Here is a 15,570-nt window from a genome sequence, read left to right on the forward strand (position 1 = left end):
TTCATAAGCGATTTTCTCGGAAAAGATCATTTAACGGTTCTTATTCAACGAATGTATAGGAATATAAAAAAAATATTGGGAAGTGAACTTTTTCGGAAACATGTTTTTTTATTTTTTTATTTTTTTTGTCTTATCTATCTAAAAACATAAATCAAAAACTTAAAATAAAACTGACTATGTACACCTAAAAAAAGAAGTTACACATATCTGAAGAGAGAGAAAAAAAAAAGAAATGACAATACTTACCAGCCGCACGGATACACGGTTGGCTTCCTTGCGTGACCTATTTCCCACTAACCTGACATCCCTTTTCCGGCAAGTTTGACTCGCCCTGCTTAGTTTACTCGGTCCAGGGTGAATTCATCCAGACTTCAAAGTTTGTGTGCTAAAACTAATCGTGGGCAAGTTACAAAGAAACACACCGGCTTCAGATGTTTCAATCACAGCGATGGAGACGGAAGGAACTTAAGTGTTTCGATAAACGAGTTAAGCTCGAGCGCTCGTGCTCCAAGATAATCGTAAACGGGACAAAGTAGGCCAGTTGGTGACCCCGACTAAGTCGTTGTTTGGGACTAGAGGCGACCCTGGTTGATCAAGTATAGGGTCCCCCTCCAAGCAGCGAGACTACACACGAACTTTTCCGTTTGTGTCTCGGTCTCACCCGTCCACCATTGTGCATTTACAGGATAGCATGGGGGATTTCTTTCCCCCAAAGAGGAAAGACGTTGTGGATCGTTTGAGGCGGCGCATCGAGTTTTATCGCAGACATCAAAATGGCACCTATACTCGCTACCAGAACAACTTCCAAGAACTGACCGAGCACATCCACAAAGACACTGAAGTGTATCACCAGAAGTGGTTAGACAGCCGAACCAAGAAAGCTTCAAAACACTCCCGTGTGTCCAGGGATAGTAGTGACAGCAGTAGACAAGTAGCCAACACGGTAAGTGGGATATAAGTAGTGATAACGATAGAAGATATATTATTGATATGGCAAATAGTTTAGAGAACTTGGGTGGTCTTTAGAGTTACTGCGAATACATTGTATCAAGTTGGATATTTTAAAGATACATTGTGCATATATCACTTCAAGATATTGAACAAGACTTCTCCAAACTTTGTTTACATTACTTAGAAAGTACGTTTTGAGGTCACACAGATCTATTTTAGTTTCAAATGAATTGTTGTTGTTTTTTATCCTTAACAGGTATGACATTTCAGTTAAAAATTAGAATGTTCACAGTATTACTATTGTGTAATGTTGTCATTGGAATAAAATTTGCCAGGCACTCATGAAATTCTAGGACTTATGTCAAGTCCTGTATTTATGTGTTTCTGATAAATGTATTGTTTTGAATATTTGAAGACAAGCAAGCATCTACATCCATATTGCTTCCCTAGCCATACAATAAACAGAGAACATATCTTTTGCCATACAACCTGTGATAGAACCCAAGTTGTCTGTTTCTCCCTCTTGACTACAGGCCTTTCAACAGGATTGCAGTTACAGTGAGTCCAAGATCAAAGGTTTTAACACAACATACACAAATTCTGTCAAAATATCAGACGCTACCTAGCCATTGTTATATATATATATATATATATATATATATATATATATATATATATATATATATATATATATATATATATATATATATGCGTAGATATTGTAATAAAGTGTTAATGCCATTCCTGCACAAAATCAACGCACATTATCAAAGTTCATAGATGGTGATTAGAAACTGATGTATGATTCTCATTGTTTAATCTCTAAATAAACTCTTCATCAATTTAATTAGATACAATGGAAAACCTTATTCATAATTTATTAAAATTAATTAATTAATTAATATTTCGCAAACTGTTGACACTAAATACAACAGTCAACATTTTTGAAGTGCTACCTATAAACATGGAAAAAAACTTTTGACAGATGTAAATATTATAATTTGTGAGAATTGCTTGACTGTCTGATTCTGTCTATGCACATCAAAACAATATTGAAAAGATGAATAACTGCAGTTGAAGTGCAGTTCTCAACCCTTGTTTCAGTTTTCAATTTTTATTGGCCAGTAATGGCAGATAAGTGATTTTTCTCTGTCATGTTCTCCTATATATAGCCCTGTTATGTGTACTATATCAGACCATCCAGTGAACTAGAGAAGGTATGTATATAGACATAGCAGTCTCTGTAAAAGAAAGTTCCATTTGCTTAGGGCAATCATTACACGGTTCATATACTGAATCGTAATCAGTTATCCTAGGAAGTTATTTACAACGCTGTAATTTTTTACATTGATTGGTTGAAGCTATGAATGAAGTGCTTAATTGGTAAGTACTCTCAAGGATGGCTTGTTTGTGGAGGGAAATGATGTGGTTATTCTTCAAAATGTCACAGACTTTGGTTGCTGTCCTATGAAAATGCTTGTTGTAACTCTCTTTGTATAGTTTTGACTTTTTTTAAAAACTAGACATTTTTGGTCTAAAGGGCAATGATGTTGAATATATATATAATGAATTTTTTATACTAAGAGTTAACTAAAAATTAGCCATGATTTAATTTTTTCAACCACCAGCACTCCCATTGCAGACGTTTTAGCCAACCAATATTTGGTCCTCATTGTCATTTGTCCCATCTTACTTCTGGGTCACATCTTCTGAATCATCTTTAGTCAAAAAGACACTGGAAGGTGTACTTTGCTGTGAGTCCCAGCTTTTCCCACAGTGTCTTAAGTCGGCTAAATTGAGCAGTCTAAAGTGGCTGTAATGGTCAATAATACTAAAACAGCTACATTAAGAGATATCTTTGATTTTGTATTAATTTTAATTGAGCATATACTTTGTGTACCATATTTTTTGACTGGTATAGCTGTGAAGAACATTTAGCAACCACCACACCCCCTAAGACAACCCCTTCTGAGTAAAAGTTATAGTATAACTATGTTTAGATATAACGCCTCCCCCATCCATTGGATAAAATAGAGACTGTGTTTACAATCAGAGATTGATGACTGTCTTCAACCACATGAACTGTCCTTATAATGTTTAAGACATCCTGTGAAATTTTTGTAGCAAACCAGAAAAAAGTACTTGATGTCTTAATTAAAATAGTAGTATATCTTTTTTTCCATTCAAGTATAGGTTGACAATTTCATTTTCAAGTTACGCAAAACAACATAATGTCAGTCTAGTGTTTGAATATTTACCTAAGCTGAAAAATAATGAAAAGATATTTTGCAATTTTTAGCCTTCTTTTTGCTGAAAGATGACTGGGCAAAAAGAAAAAATTAAATGATCCTCAAGATGATTTTGAGTAAATTCACTTACTAAGTATCAATTAACTTATAATGTTTTATGTAAATATCATGAATCTGCTTCAAGGTTGATGTGATGTTATGGTTTTTGTGGTTTAGAGAGTATTTTCGTATGTGGTTTGATTTTTCCTCAATTCTTGTGGGTGTTTTTTTTTTTTTTTTTTTTTTTTTTTTCATTTTGCCAGCCAGTCGCTTTTTCTATTGAAGCCTTTTTTATTTTTAAAGCTGAAAAGCAGCATATTTTTTACATTCATTAACTTGTTTATTATTTGATGTTAGTGAAATGAGAAAAATTCTTAGGTCTTGAATGATTTGTTTTATATTTTTCTCTTGCTCCGAGTGGTAGATGTTATTTAAAGAAGGGAAAACTAAACTGACATACCATTGCCTCAGCGATGATGATGTCATTCAAGTTGCTAGTATCTGTCTGGGAAAGAAGATACAGAACATTACTCACTCACCATGTTTAACACAAAAATTGAAAGCTTATCACGTTTCCCTTCATATGCTTAATAAAAAACAGAACAAAGGAGGGGTATAAGGTTTTTTACGCTTTCTCTCAAATCAGTCCAATTGCAAGGTTTCATTTTTAACACCTCTCCTTACATATCCGCAGCCCGGAGTTTAATTAGAGTAGACGTATGTACTGCGCTAACAGGGGCCTCTTCTATATCCTTTCATTTCTCATTTCCTGAGTGAGCTTTACCAGCTCTACTTTTCTCTGCTTATATTTCTGCTAAGGGTGCATTCACATATTCACTTTAAAAAAAAAGGGTTCCAGAATGATTTGAATTTTGAATGAACTAACTAAACTGTTAATTGCAGTGAAGTTAGGGAAAGGAGACCCTATTCTCAATGTACACCCAGTTTTGCTGGGTGGTCATATTGTGCACACTGGGGTTTAATTGCAATCCACAATCTAAGGTACATGCTCTAACAACAGTAGCAACTCATATTGTGTACTCTGCACTCTTGTATGAAAAAAATTATCAAAATTTCAAAATATAAAGTCCTTTTACCTTATGGAAATGTTTTGATAGCTATAGATATCTGAGGGTTAAATTATCTAAATGTGGATAGAAGGAAATATATGAATATTATCAAGGTGGATTACTCAGCTGACGGATTCCTTTAGTGATATTAAAGCTCATGCACATCTGTATATGTCTTGGGTGATGGATCAAAATGAGACTAGTTCCATTTTGATAATAAAAGTTGCATTAATTAAAGAGCTGAACTTGTTAGGAGTAAGTTGGAAAATTTGTCTTAAGAAACTGTCACATGGGACAACTCATCTTAGCAGAGATTAAAACCTGATGTTAAGCAATCTGGTCTAGTGTCATTAGTAGTAAGACTGTTCTATCTTTCAGTAAGACCAGTTCTGAACACCTATGGGGGAATTTTTTGTGTGACCAGGTTGGTTAGGCTCAATCATATAAGCCCTGTGTGAATACAGCCAAAGACTTTGACAAAGTTTGGAGTCCCTCCAGATGTTTTCCATAGTTATGCTTCATACTCTGAAGCAGCCAAGCAGTGTATCAGAATACTGTAGCTGTAACTTAAGATCTCTACAGCCAAGGTGTGAGGAAGTCTGCATTCATTAACCTGTTAATTATACATTCTATGTTACAACCACTGTCTCTTTGATGTAGCCTCTTTACATCAGGAAATTGTTCACAGTACTATCTTCCTCCAGGTCATGTGAGCTGTGCTTTAAGGGAATTAGTAGTGTTACTAGTAGTAATATGTGCAGGAAAAGAAGATAAAGAATTTTAGTAATTTAGAAGACCCCAAAAAAATAAGTTTGGTTCTGTAGTCTGTGTAACATTTCTTATTGCTTATTGATTTGTGTATACCTGTTTGTGTATACATTCATTGAACACATTTTAGCTCCTGGGTTTAGAAATATGTAAGTTTTCTTGCCCCCTCCCCCTCCCACCCCCCACTTTCAACACCCTCTCAAGTCTTCCCTGCAGTTGTGAGGGGTTTTAAGTTTTCTGTCCATAGCACTGCCGTAGGCACTAGGCGTAAGCTATGACTTGTTTACCTCTTCTGGCTCCTCGTTTTTCTTTTTATTAAATCAGGATGAAAAAGATTCCCTGTCTGGCACACTGAAATTCAACCCCTTTCTCTCACTAAATGTAGAAATCCCATTGCCAAATCCTTGAACCATTACTGAGCACATGTCAGTTGAGGTTTTTTTCTTGTTTGCTAAAAATGCAATTTGAGGTTGATGAATTTGTAGAATTTCTTAGATTCCCTGTTAAATGGAGGTTTCATTCCAGGCAAACAGCAAGTCGGTTATCCTGTCTATTTACTAGTACACATGAAAGTAATTTCAAGACCTTTACTATTTTATTGAAAATGACCAATCAGGTTTCGTCCAGTCTGCTGCAATTTTGGCAGGTCCAGTGTGCCTCAGCATGTAGCCGCAGGGCTTGGTTTGCTTCGATGTTGTTTTAGCTTATTTAAAAGGACCATGACAACATGCACCATCTAGATATAGGTATACGCTAACCATCTCTAAAGGTAAATAAAGTTGAATTTGAAATAGTTGAAAAAATTATTCTTTTAGAAATGAAAAAAAAATTGTTTGTGTACACTTGTGCTTTAAACAGTATTTGAAATCCAAAAATAAATTTTAAGTGGAAGTGAAAATGGTAATATTTTTATTTACTCATTAATTAATTAATTTATTTATTTTAGTTTTGGGAACATTCTATTGATGCCTAAAACCCAGTATGAGAGTTATGAATCTGTTAGTGAAGTGAGGTCAGTTCCCATCTGCCGTTTTGTCTTGTATTTTTTTTTTAGCCGAGGGCCACTGTAACTGTAGGGCAGAGATGAGAAAGAGAGATAAAAAACTTCAGAGCACATCTACCTGAATGTCACAATATCATCTCTGTAAAGGGATGCTACTCCACAGAGATATGCATCTGTGGAATCATTGTAAATGTGGAGCTGCCAGTTATGACTTTTCACTCATCATTTTAAATCAAATAGATGTGGAAGATTGGGTAGCCGCCATTCAATGCATGACAAGAGGGCTGACCCAATCTCTGCAATCTCCTGGCTAAAAGAGCAATAAATGCAAATGCCTCAAAGGAGATGAAGAGTCATTAATGCCATCGAGTGGGGCGCTAGATGGAAGAAATATGAACTTTATTAAAAAGCGATTCTCGACAACTTCAAATCTGTTTTGTTTTCTCCTGTTCTGTTACTGACCATCAAAAAGAAAGCCAGCAGTAACAGAATTTTCTTGTAAGTAATTGAGGCAGCTGCAAGTTTCTGTGTAAAACTCTAATTTTGTTAATTGTCTGACAACAAAAAATGTAAGCTGCTAAAATTTCCTAATTTGACTAGATAGAATTACGTAAGACATAGGCTCAAAGGATGCCAGAGCTAGAGAACCCTAATGAAAATCACATTTTACCGTTCATAGTTGTGATAATGAAAATGTTTTCCTCTTTAAAACAAACTGGAGGGAATTCTGGAGGGACTGTCCAAATGCTCGTAGAAGAACTCATTCAGAACATTTTACTCATCATTTACTTTTTGATCAATCAAAACAGTTTAGAAAAGATGAGCCCAAAAAGTAATTGATTTAGCAAAATATCCTTTCACATCAGTGCATTTCTATGGAAAGATCCTTCACCAGATCATGGCTAATAATAACAAGAAACATTAATATAGCATAATTGTCTTGAATATTTCATTAAAAGAAGACTTGATATATGAAAGGCCTTCCCCAGGGGAGTTGCATGCTTCAGGCTGCCACAAATTAAGTTATCTTTGATTTGGGACTGTCTGGATTCTGAGAAAAATGTCCATGAGTTATTTGGTGACCCTTGGAAATAAAAGAAAAATGAGAAAAAGTTAATTCCTAAAAAAATTAATGAGAAAGATTTCAAGGAGATGTTTGGGTACACAGTTTGGGTACTTTGTAAAAAGGGACTGAAGTTGCTTTATTTAGACTTCAAAAATCTAAACTTGGAGATGGGCATTTTATTCTTCTTTGTTGCCAAATTTAAAAACAAACTAAGGAATCATTCAGACAAAAAAGATACAAGCCCCCTTGCAAGATTAAAAGCCATTTTTGTAATTACCTTTCAAAATCATCAGTTTGAAAACAGTATAATATTAATGTGAAATTGATGTATAATTCAGTTTGCCTTATGGAAGAAGAGTTATTTTTTGATATCCCAGATAAACTCTTGACATGCTGAACCTACAACAGATGGACAATATCACAGCATGCCTCTCCTCAGCAACTCCAGCAGATTTGCCAGAGATGGAGCTAAACTGAAAGTGTTATCAGTTGCTTTTCAAGCAGTGTGTAGAGTCTGGTCCACATTTTTTTGTCTTTTCAATACATCTGTGACTACACTAACAAGCACACACACATACACACACACACACAGCAGAAAAGATGGAAAATTTGGATTTTTAAAAGTTAATCTGGAGCCCTATAGCTTAAGCATTAGGGTCCTATTCCACTGGAGACATGCACATACAGGGAAAAGTGAAAGATCCTATGATAGTAAAAAATGTACCCATTTGGAAAAATGATTGAAAAGAGTTGTAACAAATCTGATCAAGTGGCATGTATGTAGTGAAAGATTTTTGCCATTGATATCTGCCATACTTATCACAAACACTGCTCCTTGCAGACCATTGTTTATTATTCTCTGTGTGCTTCTGGTCAAGTGAGGTGATTCAAAGGTCTGTTCATGCGAGGTCAAACTTAAAACCAAAGTCAGCCAAGAACATGTTGTCAGGCAACCAGGATTTATATTTTCAGAGGTAAAGGTTGGGCTTTTTTGTCAATATCTGTCTCTTCATTTAAACTCTTTATTTTGCTTCAGCATTTTTTTTTTTTTTTTTTTTTTTTTTTGTGTGTGTGTGTGTGTGTGTGAATTCTGATGTGGTTCTGATGACATGTTTTCTCCCCATGTATGTGTCAAGATAGGTATTGTCTGAACAGTCCTACTGTGGGGGAATCGGTTCATTGTGAGATGAAATCAAATCCTAAGTGCTCTGCAATTTTGTATTGATGATGAGAGTTTGAAAGAGGATGGTGCAGCATATTATATATTTACTTTTGGATACTGATATATTTACCATCTTCTGTGAGGCAAATGAATTAAATTTAAGACGTATCAGAGTTTTTTTCCAACACTATACTGTGCATCCTGAAAACATTTAAAAGCTGCCTTTTCCTTCCATATTGTGCATGCACTAATGTGATTTTTTAAAGCTAGAAAATTGCTGAATTATGATACATGCCAAAAATCTGCTGTTCACATTTATTGGAAATTTAAAAGATAAATAAAATGGTATAACTTGCCATTACATGCGGTAAAGTGGATATCAAATTTAAAATAAAACCAAACCAGGGGGAATTATTAGTAAACTTGATTAGAAGGTCCCTTTTGACTCGTTGAATGGTAACCACCCTTGGCCTTTGTTCTTCACAAGGGAAACCAGTAAGTGTTGGGATAAATCTCAGGCCAGCGCCTCTGCTTTAGAGGGATGCTTCTAATTAATTCCTTCAACCCACACATGGTTTGCATGGCTATAATTAAGTCATGGAATTTTCTGATCAAGTAAAAAAGGAAGTGTACAAATTGGCAGTGCTGGGCCAGTGGAGGGGGTTGTGCCACACGGTGCACAGAGCGAATATGTCAGGTGAATTGGACTGCCATTTTACATGGAAGATCAAGTTGACCCTACTAACCCGTCTCTTGTAAAGTACCAGGACACTGAAATCCTTGGTGTATTTATATTCCAACTGAAATTCGTGCCACATAGCGGCAACTTAAGACTTTTAAATGAAAGCCTCAGGCGTAAAATTGTTCCAATTTTAGCCCAGTGTGAGTCGTCTCGCTGTTGTAAAGCGATGATTGCTTGTGAGTTGTGCATGTGTGGAAAGTTGTGCCACTTCAGCCTTGGTACAAATAACACACAGTCTGTGTGAAGAAACTTCCAAAAATTCTTAGAAACTAGACCAAAACTTTTTACATGTATTATTGAAAGCATTGCCTTTATTTCGCAATTTGAGATTATATCAAGTTGGTTTTTGTTTATTAAAGGTGTCTTTTTTTCTCAAGTTGGTTAATTGCAAAAATAAATTTAGGCCTAAGAGGGCAGTTTTTTTTTTATGATGATGCAAACACCGAACGGTATAGCTGGCCACATTAGCACTGTTCTCTTTTCATCCAGGGTTCTGTCACTATGTTTTATCTGGTACAGTCTGGTAGTTTTGGGAGATCTAATCTGGCGTAGCTTTCAGTAAAGGAAGCCATCCTGAAAGAATAGGATTGTGTGCCTCTCCAGTTAAGATTGGTTCATTTATGCGTGTAATTGTTGAGTGCATTATATGACGTTGGCACAACCAGCGAGAGTTAAAAGATAACCCTCTTTTGAAATAAAGGGAAATGTTTGAGAAAAATTTCACTCAAGGGATGTTCTTTTTTTCTTTGTAATTTGTTTATGTCAGTTTGCCCTCTTATATGCAACAAAAATTGAAGAAAAAATGTAGTAGTTGGTAAATTTGGTGTGAACGTTTATTAAATATATGCCTGTTCACACTGTACTTTTGTACAAATATTTTATTTTTGATGACATTAATTGTAAGAATATATAGTAGTCCTTAAGAATAAAGATGAAAGTGAAGTAAGTAAAAAAACTACTAGCTGTAAAAATGATTCATTCAATCACTTATAAAAATGAGTGCCATCAATATTTTCTAAGCAAAAATGTTTTTATCTGTGTTTAGATAAGACATTAATTAGCATGAGTCACTTCTGGTACAATGCTTGACTGGTCCTATGCACTAAAGTGATGTTTTTTGATTGAGACATAAACTTCAAGTTAAACTATCTGTGAACAAGATAAGTTTGCACACACTTTCAGGCTTGTTTTGATATGCCTCGATGACTGTACAGTTTCCATGTTGTGCTGTCAGTTTTTACCTAAAGCGTTTGGCCATGCAGGGCTGCCAGCATTGTTACCAAATATGAGTAGATGGATTCTCTAATAAACAACAGTAACACTCAAATTAAAGGAAATTCTTTGTGAAAAAAAAAGTGTGATTTCTTGAATGCTGATGACGGATGATGTTACTCCATATTTAAAGGAAAGAAAGTGTCAGAAAGTCTGTGCATGGCTGCATCTTAAAGATTAAACAGCTTGTAAAATATTGAGGCAGACCTCGGGAATACCTCGTTTCTGGGTCAGGAACGACATGTTACAGCCACTTTTGCTCTTCCACACAGAAGTGGTTCTAGTCACACGTTACACTCCACATGTAATCTTCTCCTTTTCATTTACTAATCCAAATGTCGCAGTGAAGACACAAGGGAAGAGGAATTCAATCATCAGTTCTTTTTCATAGCTCAATCTGAACTTCACCAGATATCTGTGAACATTTAGCATAAAAATAAACCGGTGAAATTACATCAGTTGCTATCCAGGTGGGAAAACCGAAGACAACTGATGCATGGATTGATGTGGTTATTGGAAATTTTTATCCACGGAAGACGGTGGTAAGACAGTTAAATCCAAGCCGTCTGTCTTGTGCTGGCTGCTTTTGAGAACGTTCTTACCCATCATGCCCCATTAATGTAGTGCTTGTGTACGTTCCACATAGCATGTAATGTAAGTTAGTCAGGTAAAGAGCCAGTTGATAAAAGAAGAATGAATCATTCAGTATTCATGTCTTTTTACTTAGGCATACACAAACTAGACCCAGTGTGCAACATGCTTGCAAACCCTTGTCATCATGGAAGTTCCAGTGTTTTGCACCTGAAGGCAGAAGAGCTTTACCAGCTACAATACTAGTACACATACTTAATTGGTTTTTGATACTGTTAATTTGTGTGCTTTGGGTGTTCATCATAATATCTGATTGCTCACACCCATCATGGTAATTTCACACAAGAAAATTGAATAACAGATCCTAGTGTCCCCCCCCCTCCCAAAAAAAAAAAAATGCTGTTCCATGGAGTATGGAGGGGCTGTACCACTAGGCACAATAATAGGTTATGTTGTGTAGAGCTTTAGGAAGACAGTGCAGTTAAAGAACTTCATTCTTTCTCTCTCTCTCTCTTGGGTCTGAAGCCCTATTATCCTGTGTACGAAGTAGGGAGATAGATATGCTGACCATATGTTAGCTTATTTTATTTCCAAAATATGCAAACATGTTGGTGTAACTGGGATTATATAGAGAGAGCCTAGACTCTTGTTAGCTGAAAAAAAGAATTCTTAATGCTTGTGATAATTATTATGACAACTAAAATGAAATTTGTAAAAAAAAAAAAAAATTGAAAGACAAGTTAATTCCTTGTTTGATGAAAGATGGGATGTTTGTCTAAAAAAACTGTTATAGTTAATGGTATCCTATGGAGCTAGATCACTACAAACATGCACAGGGGAGTTGCAATCAAGTGCTTGCTTCCAGAAGTTAGAGCTGAAATATTTTCTTAAAACATGTAAGGTGAATTCTTTTTCCTCCGGTTCCCTGCTGTTTCCTCAAACATTGCATGTGGAGGTCCATAAAGCAGTGGGATTCAGGTATAACACAGGCCTATGGAGGAATGTAAAGTGTTTAATCATGCGTGTCATTTAGTTGTTTTTCATGACAATTCTTGATTAGCTCAATTGAAGCATTGTAAATGATTGCCTGGGTTTTAAATGATGAACATTCATCCAATTAATGTATTGACAATGTGTTGTTTATTCCCCATAAAACTGTTTTATTCTGCCTTTTCTACAACTTGCCTATTCTGTATTTTATTAAATTGGGTAACACTCTGAAAGCATTATCATGTTCAAGTGACATGGCATACTTGATAACACAATCACCATTGTGGCTAATTGTTCCTATATGTTATTAGCTGTATCTATATTGCCAGTATTGGTGGCTGGTATCACACTATTTTCCTCCGTTTATCTTTTCGATAGTGCGATATTGACCAGTGAAAGTGTGATTGGGGTGGGTGGAAGGGAGTCAGGTGAGCCCACACCCTTCATATGACCAGTCAGTGGTGATGGTCTTACTGTAGACATTTCGATACATTCTGTCACTTTTTATGTGGCAGTTCAGGACGGATTGTCATTGTTCAGAGAACTCACAGCCTTGAAGACCGGACTTTGGGAGCTTTGCTGTGCATGACAGATAATTGGCAGAAACTGTGCATGGGGAGTTTATTTATCAATTTTAAAGGGAGTTTTTGATTATTGAATGCTTTCATCTACATTTTGCAGTGAGAAGCTGGACCTCTCGTTGGATGCTATGGTAAATAAGTTATGTAATATGTATGAGCCAAGTCATTATAGATTAGTGTTTTTCCCTCTGTAACATCTTTCCCATCTCCACATAAACCCATTTCATTTAATTTCTCAGTATCCCAAGCAAAAGCAGTAAATTAAACAGAATAGAAAAAGAAAAAAGGTTTATATATGTCATAATGTGTTTATAAATGGGGGATGTTTATGTGAAATGGTCGATACATGATTTGAAAGTACAATACAAAGAATATTTCTTCACAAGAAAATATTGTTTAATTTATGTATTCATTTTGCTTTGTGTGTGTGTGTGTGTGTGTGTGTGTGTGTGTGTGTGTGTATTTTTTTTTTTTTTTTCGTTGTAAAAAAAAAAAAGAATAGCAAAACGATTATTCACATCATTTCGGATTTTTTTTCCTAGAAGAAACATAAGTTATTGATTAATTACTTGACAGAAAATATTATTTAGGATTTGTGACCAAAGGTTTAGTATCATCAAATGTCTTTATTGGTTATGTGATTTATGCAAATTTAGCAGTTCACTACTTGTTGCTTTTTAAAAGTATGCTATTTGATTTAAAATGCTCCAAAATTATTTTTGCTGTATCTACATTTCTTCAAATGCACTTATTTTTATAAGTAATAATGAAATTAGTAGATATCCTGCAAAGGTACTTATTTAATAATACATAAATTATAAATAATAAATTATTATAAAAGTAATAAATAATTAAAGTTCCTGATGTCAATATTTGCCTCTGAAACGTACAGGAAGATATGATGGTCTCACTATCTGTGGTTATGAAGAACTGAACTTATTTCATTACAAATTGTATAATATCAAATCCATTTTGAGTAATTAAAAGAAGAGCTTCTATCCTCCAGGAAAGTTGGCAAAAAATCACAGGTAGGATAACTCTGATTGTCTGAATAATAAGTTTTGTGCATTTTACAGCTTGATGGAACCCAATGTAAATGAGACATCAATTAAACAGACGGAAGAGTGTTCTGTACATCTGCTCTACCAGCACCCAGTCTTGTACTTGATTGTCAGGCTCACAGAAAAGAAACACTAGCCTTACCAGCACTCCACTGCCTCTCTTCATGCATAGAAAATAAGGTTTTCTAAAGAACCTCATGTTTATAAGTTGGTTATAAATTTTGGGATTGTGAATGTCCTAGAGATAAGTTGAAAGAAATGCATTTTTAGTACCACCAGCGTGTACGCTGGCGGTACTCATGGTTTTAGTCCCGACCCGTATCGTACGGCTCCGCCGGCTCCGTGAGCTCCGCCGGCTCCGCAGGGTGGCGTGGGATACAAGTCACCGTTACCGCTTCTCTTCCTAGACTGCATGGGCCTGTATCCCCATCTCTTGGATTTAGGTCACATATAATCTCAACTTGAACCCCCTGGTTTTTTTGTCTCGATTGGTGCAATTGCCTGGGCATGACGCTCGTTGAAATGCACCCTTGTCAAAATTTTTGAAAATTCAATGCTATATATCTCCCAAACTGAAGGAATTATGGGAAAAATTAATATAGAAGTCTGACCGAAAGTCACATATGAGGATTCCAAATATGCCCTTGGATTTGACCTTTGACCTTTATTTCAAGGTCAAACAGGCCAAAATTTTCAAAAAAAGGGAATTTTTTACGAAAAAAAAATTATTTGTGCTGATATTCAGAAACTACGCAGACCTAACCTCTAATATTTTTGGTAGTTGTTACCCTTCAGGTTATCTTTCATCTCTGTGAGTTTCAAGTCAATCGATGCATTTTCACGGGAGCAGCGGCCATTAGATGCTGAAACATAAAACTCTCTCTAATTCTGGAGTCGTTAATGCTAGAGACCTCTTGTTTTTTGCATTTGATAGAGCATGTCAAGCCCAACACTGGAGGTGGTCTCCGTTTTTTTGTTTTCCATACGTGCACGAGTTATGCTGTATCAAAAAGTACATTCCTACTTTTCACCATTAACTGAAGTTTAAAAATTTTTAGTCTCTTATATCTCCAAAACTAGAAGAGTTGGGTCAATAGTTACTATTGAAGTTGAATAGGAAGTCATATACTGGCAATTTAACTGTGACCTTGAAATTGACCTTTGACCTACTTTTCACCATGGACTGAACTTTGCAACTTTTTTCAGTGCTTATACTTTCAAAACTGGCAAAAATATGCCCATAGTTAGTACCACCAGTGTGTAAGCTGGGGGTATTCGTGGTTTTAGTACCAACCCATATCGTACGGCTCTGCAGGGTGGCGTGGGATAAAAGGCACCATTACCAATTATCCTCCTAGATCGCAAAAAAGGGAATTTCTGCAAAAAGATATTTGTTTGTGCCAATGTTCAGAAACTAAGCAGACCTTAGCTCTCATATTATACTGAGGGGTTACAATTGCAGACTGCTTTAATGTGTGGAAGTTCGGGGTCAATCGGTGCATTTTCATGGGAAAAGCAGCCATTAGATGCCAAAACTGGAAAAAAAAAAAAAAAAAAAAACACCTTGTTTACTACATTTCCTGCAGCTTGTCACCCACAACCATACAGGTGGGGCCCCACTTTCTTTTTCTTTCCCATACAAATGCGCTTACCCCAGCTGGTGGTACAATATCAGGAGGCGGTATCGCCTCTCTGATCCTCTAGTTTTTTTCATTGCAGATACCTACTATTAAGCCTCATTGGTAAATTGATGTGGTAAAAAGTGGATGTTTTATATGAAAACTCAGATGGAGTTAGTAGAAAAAATTGAAATTCCTAACCTTGATTAGAACAGATTACTAAAACCGTATCAGGGCAGTGTCAGATTGAGTATAAAACCAAGCTATGTTTAGTTTCCACTGTAAAAAGTCACCAACAGGGCCCTATACAGAAGCCAGTCCGCAATCCCCCAGTATAGCTTTCTGTGCTTTAATCCTTGAGTGAAGTCTGCCATTAATTTGCAGAGCTCAAACCAAATGAACCCAG

General features: G+C 35.8%; 1 protein-coding gene across 1 annotated transcript in view; it reads left to right on the forward strand.

Annotated features, from left to right (window-relative positions):
- The first annotated feature begins 313 nt into the window (after positions 1 to 313).
- Positions 314 to 15,570, forward strand: part of LOC106159186 (uncharacterized) — a 29,330-nt gene continuing 14,073 nt past the window's right edge. Inside the window, exon 1 of the mRNA XM_013535397.2 lies at positions 314 to 943. Coding sequence (XP_013390851.2) covers positions 692 to 943 — 252 coding nt within the window. The 5' untranslated portion in view covers positions 314 to 691. The remainder of the gene's footprint in view (positions 944 to 15,570) is intronic.

The sequence above is a fragment of the Lingula anatina genome, chromosome 3 (genome assembly GCF_051362555.1).
Source record: "Lingula anatina isolate TDL-2025a chromosome 3, LinAna3.0, whole genome shotgun sequence".
Classification (NCBI taxonomy): Eukaryota; Metazoa; Brachiopoda; class Lingulata; order Lingulida; family Lingulidae; genus Lingula; species Lingula anatina.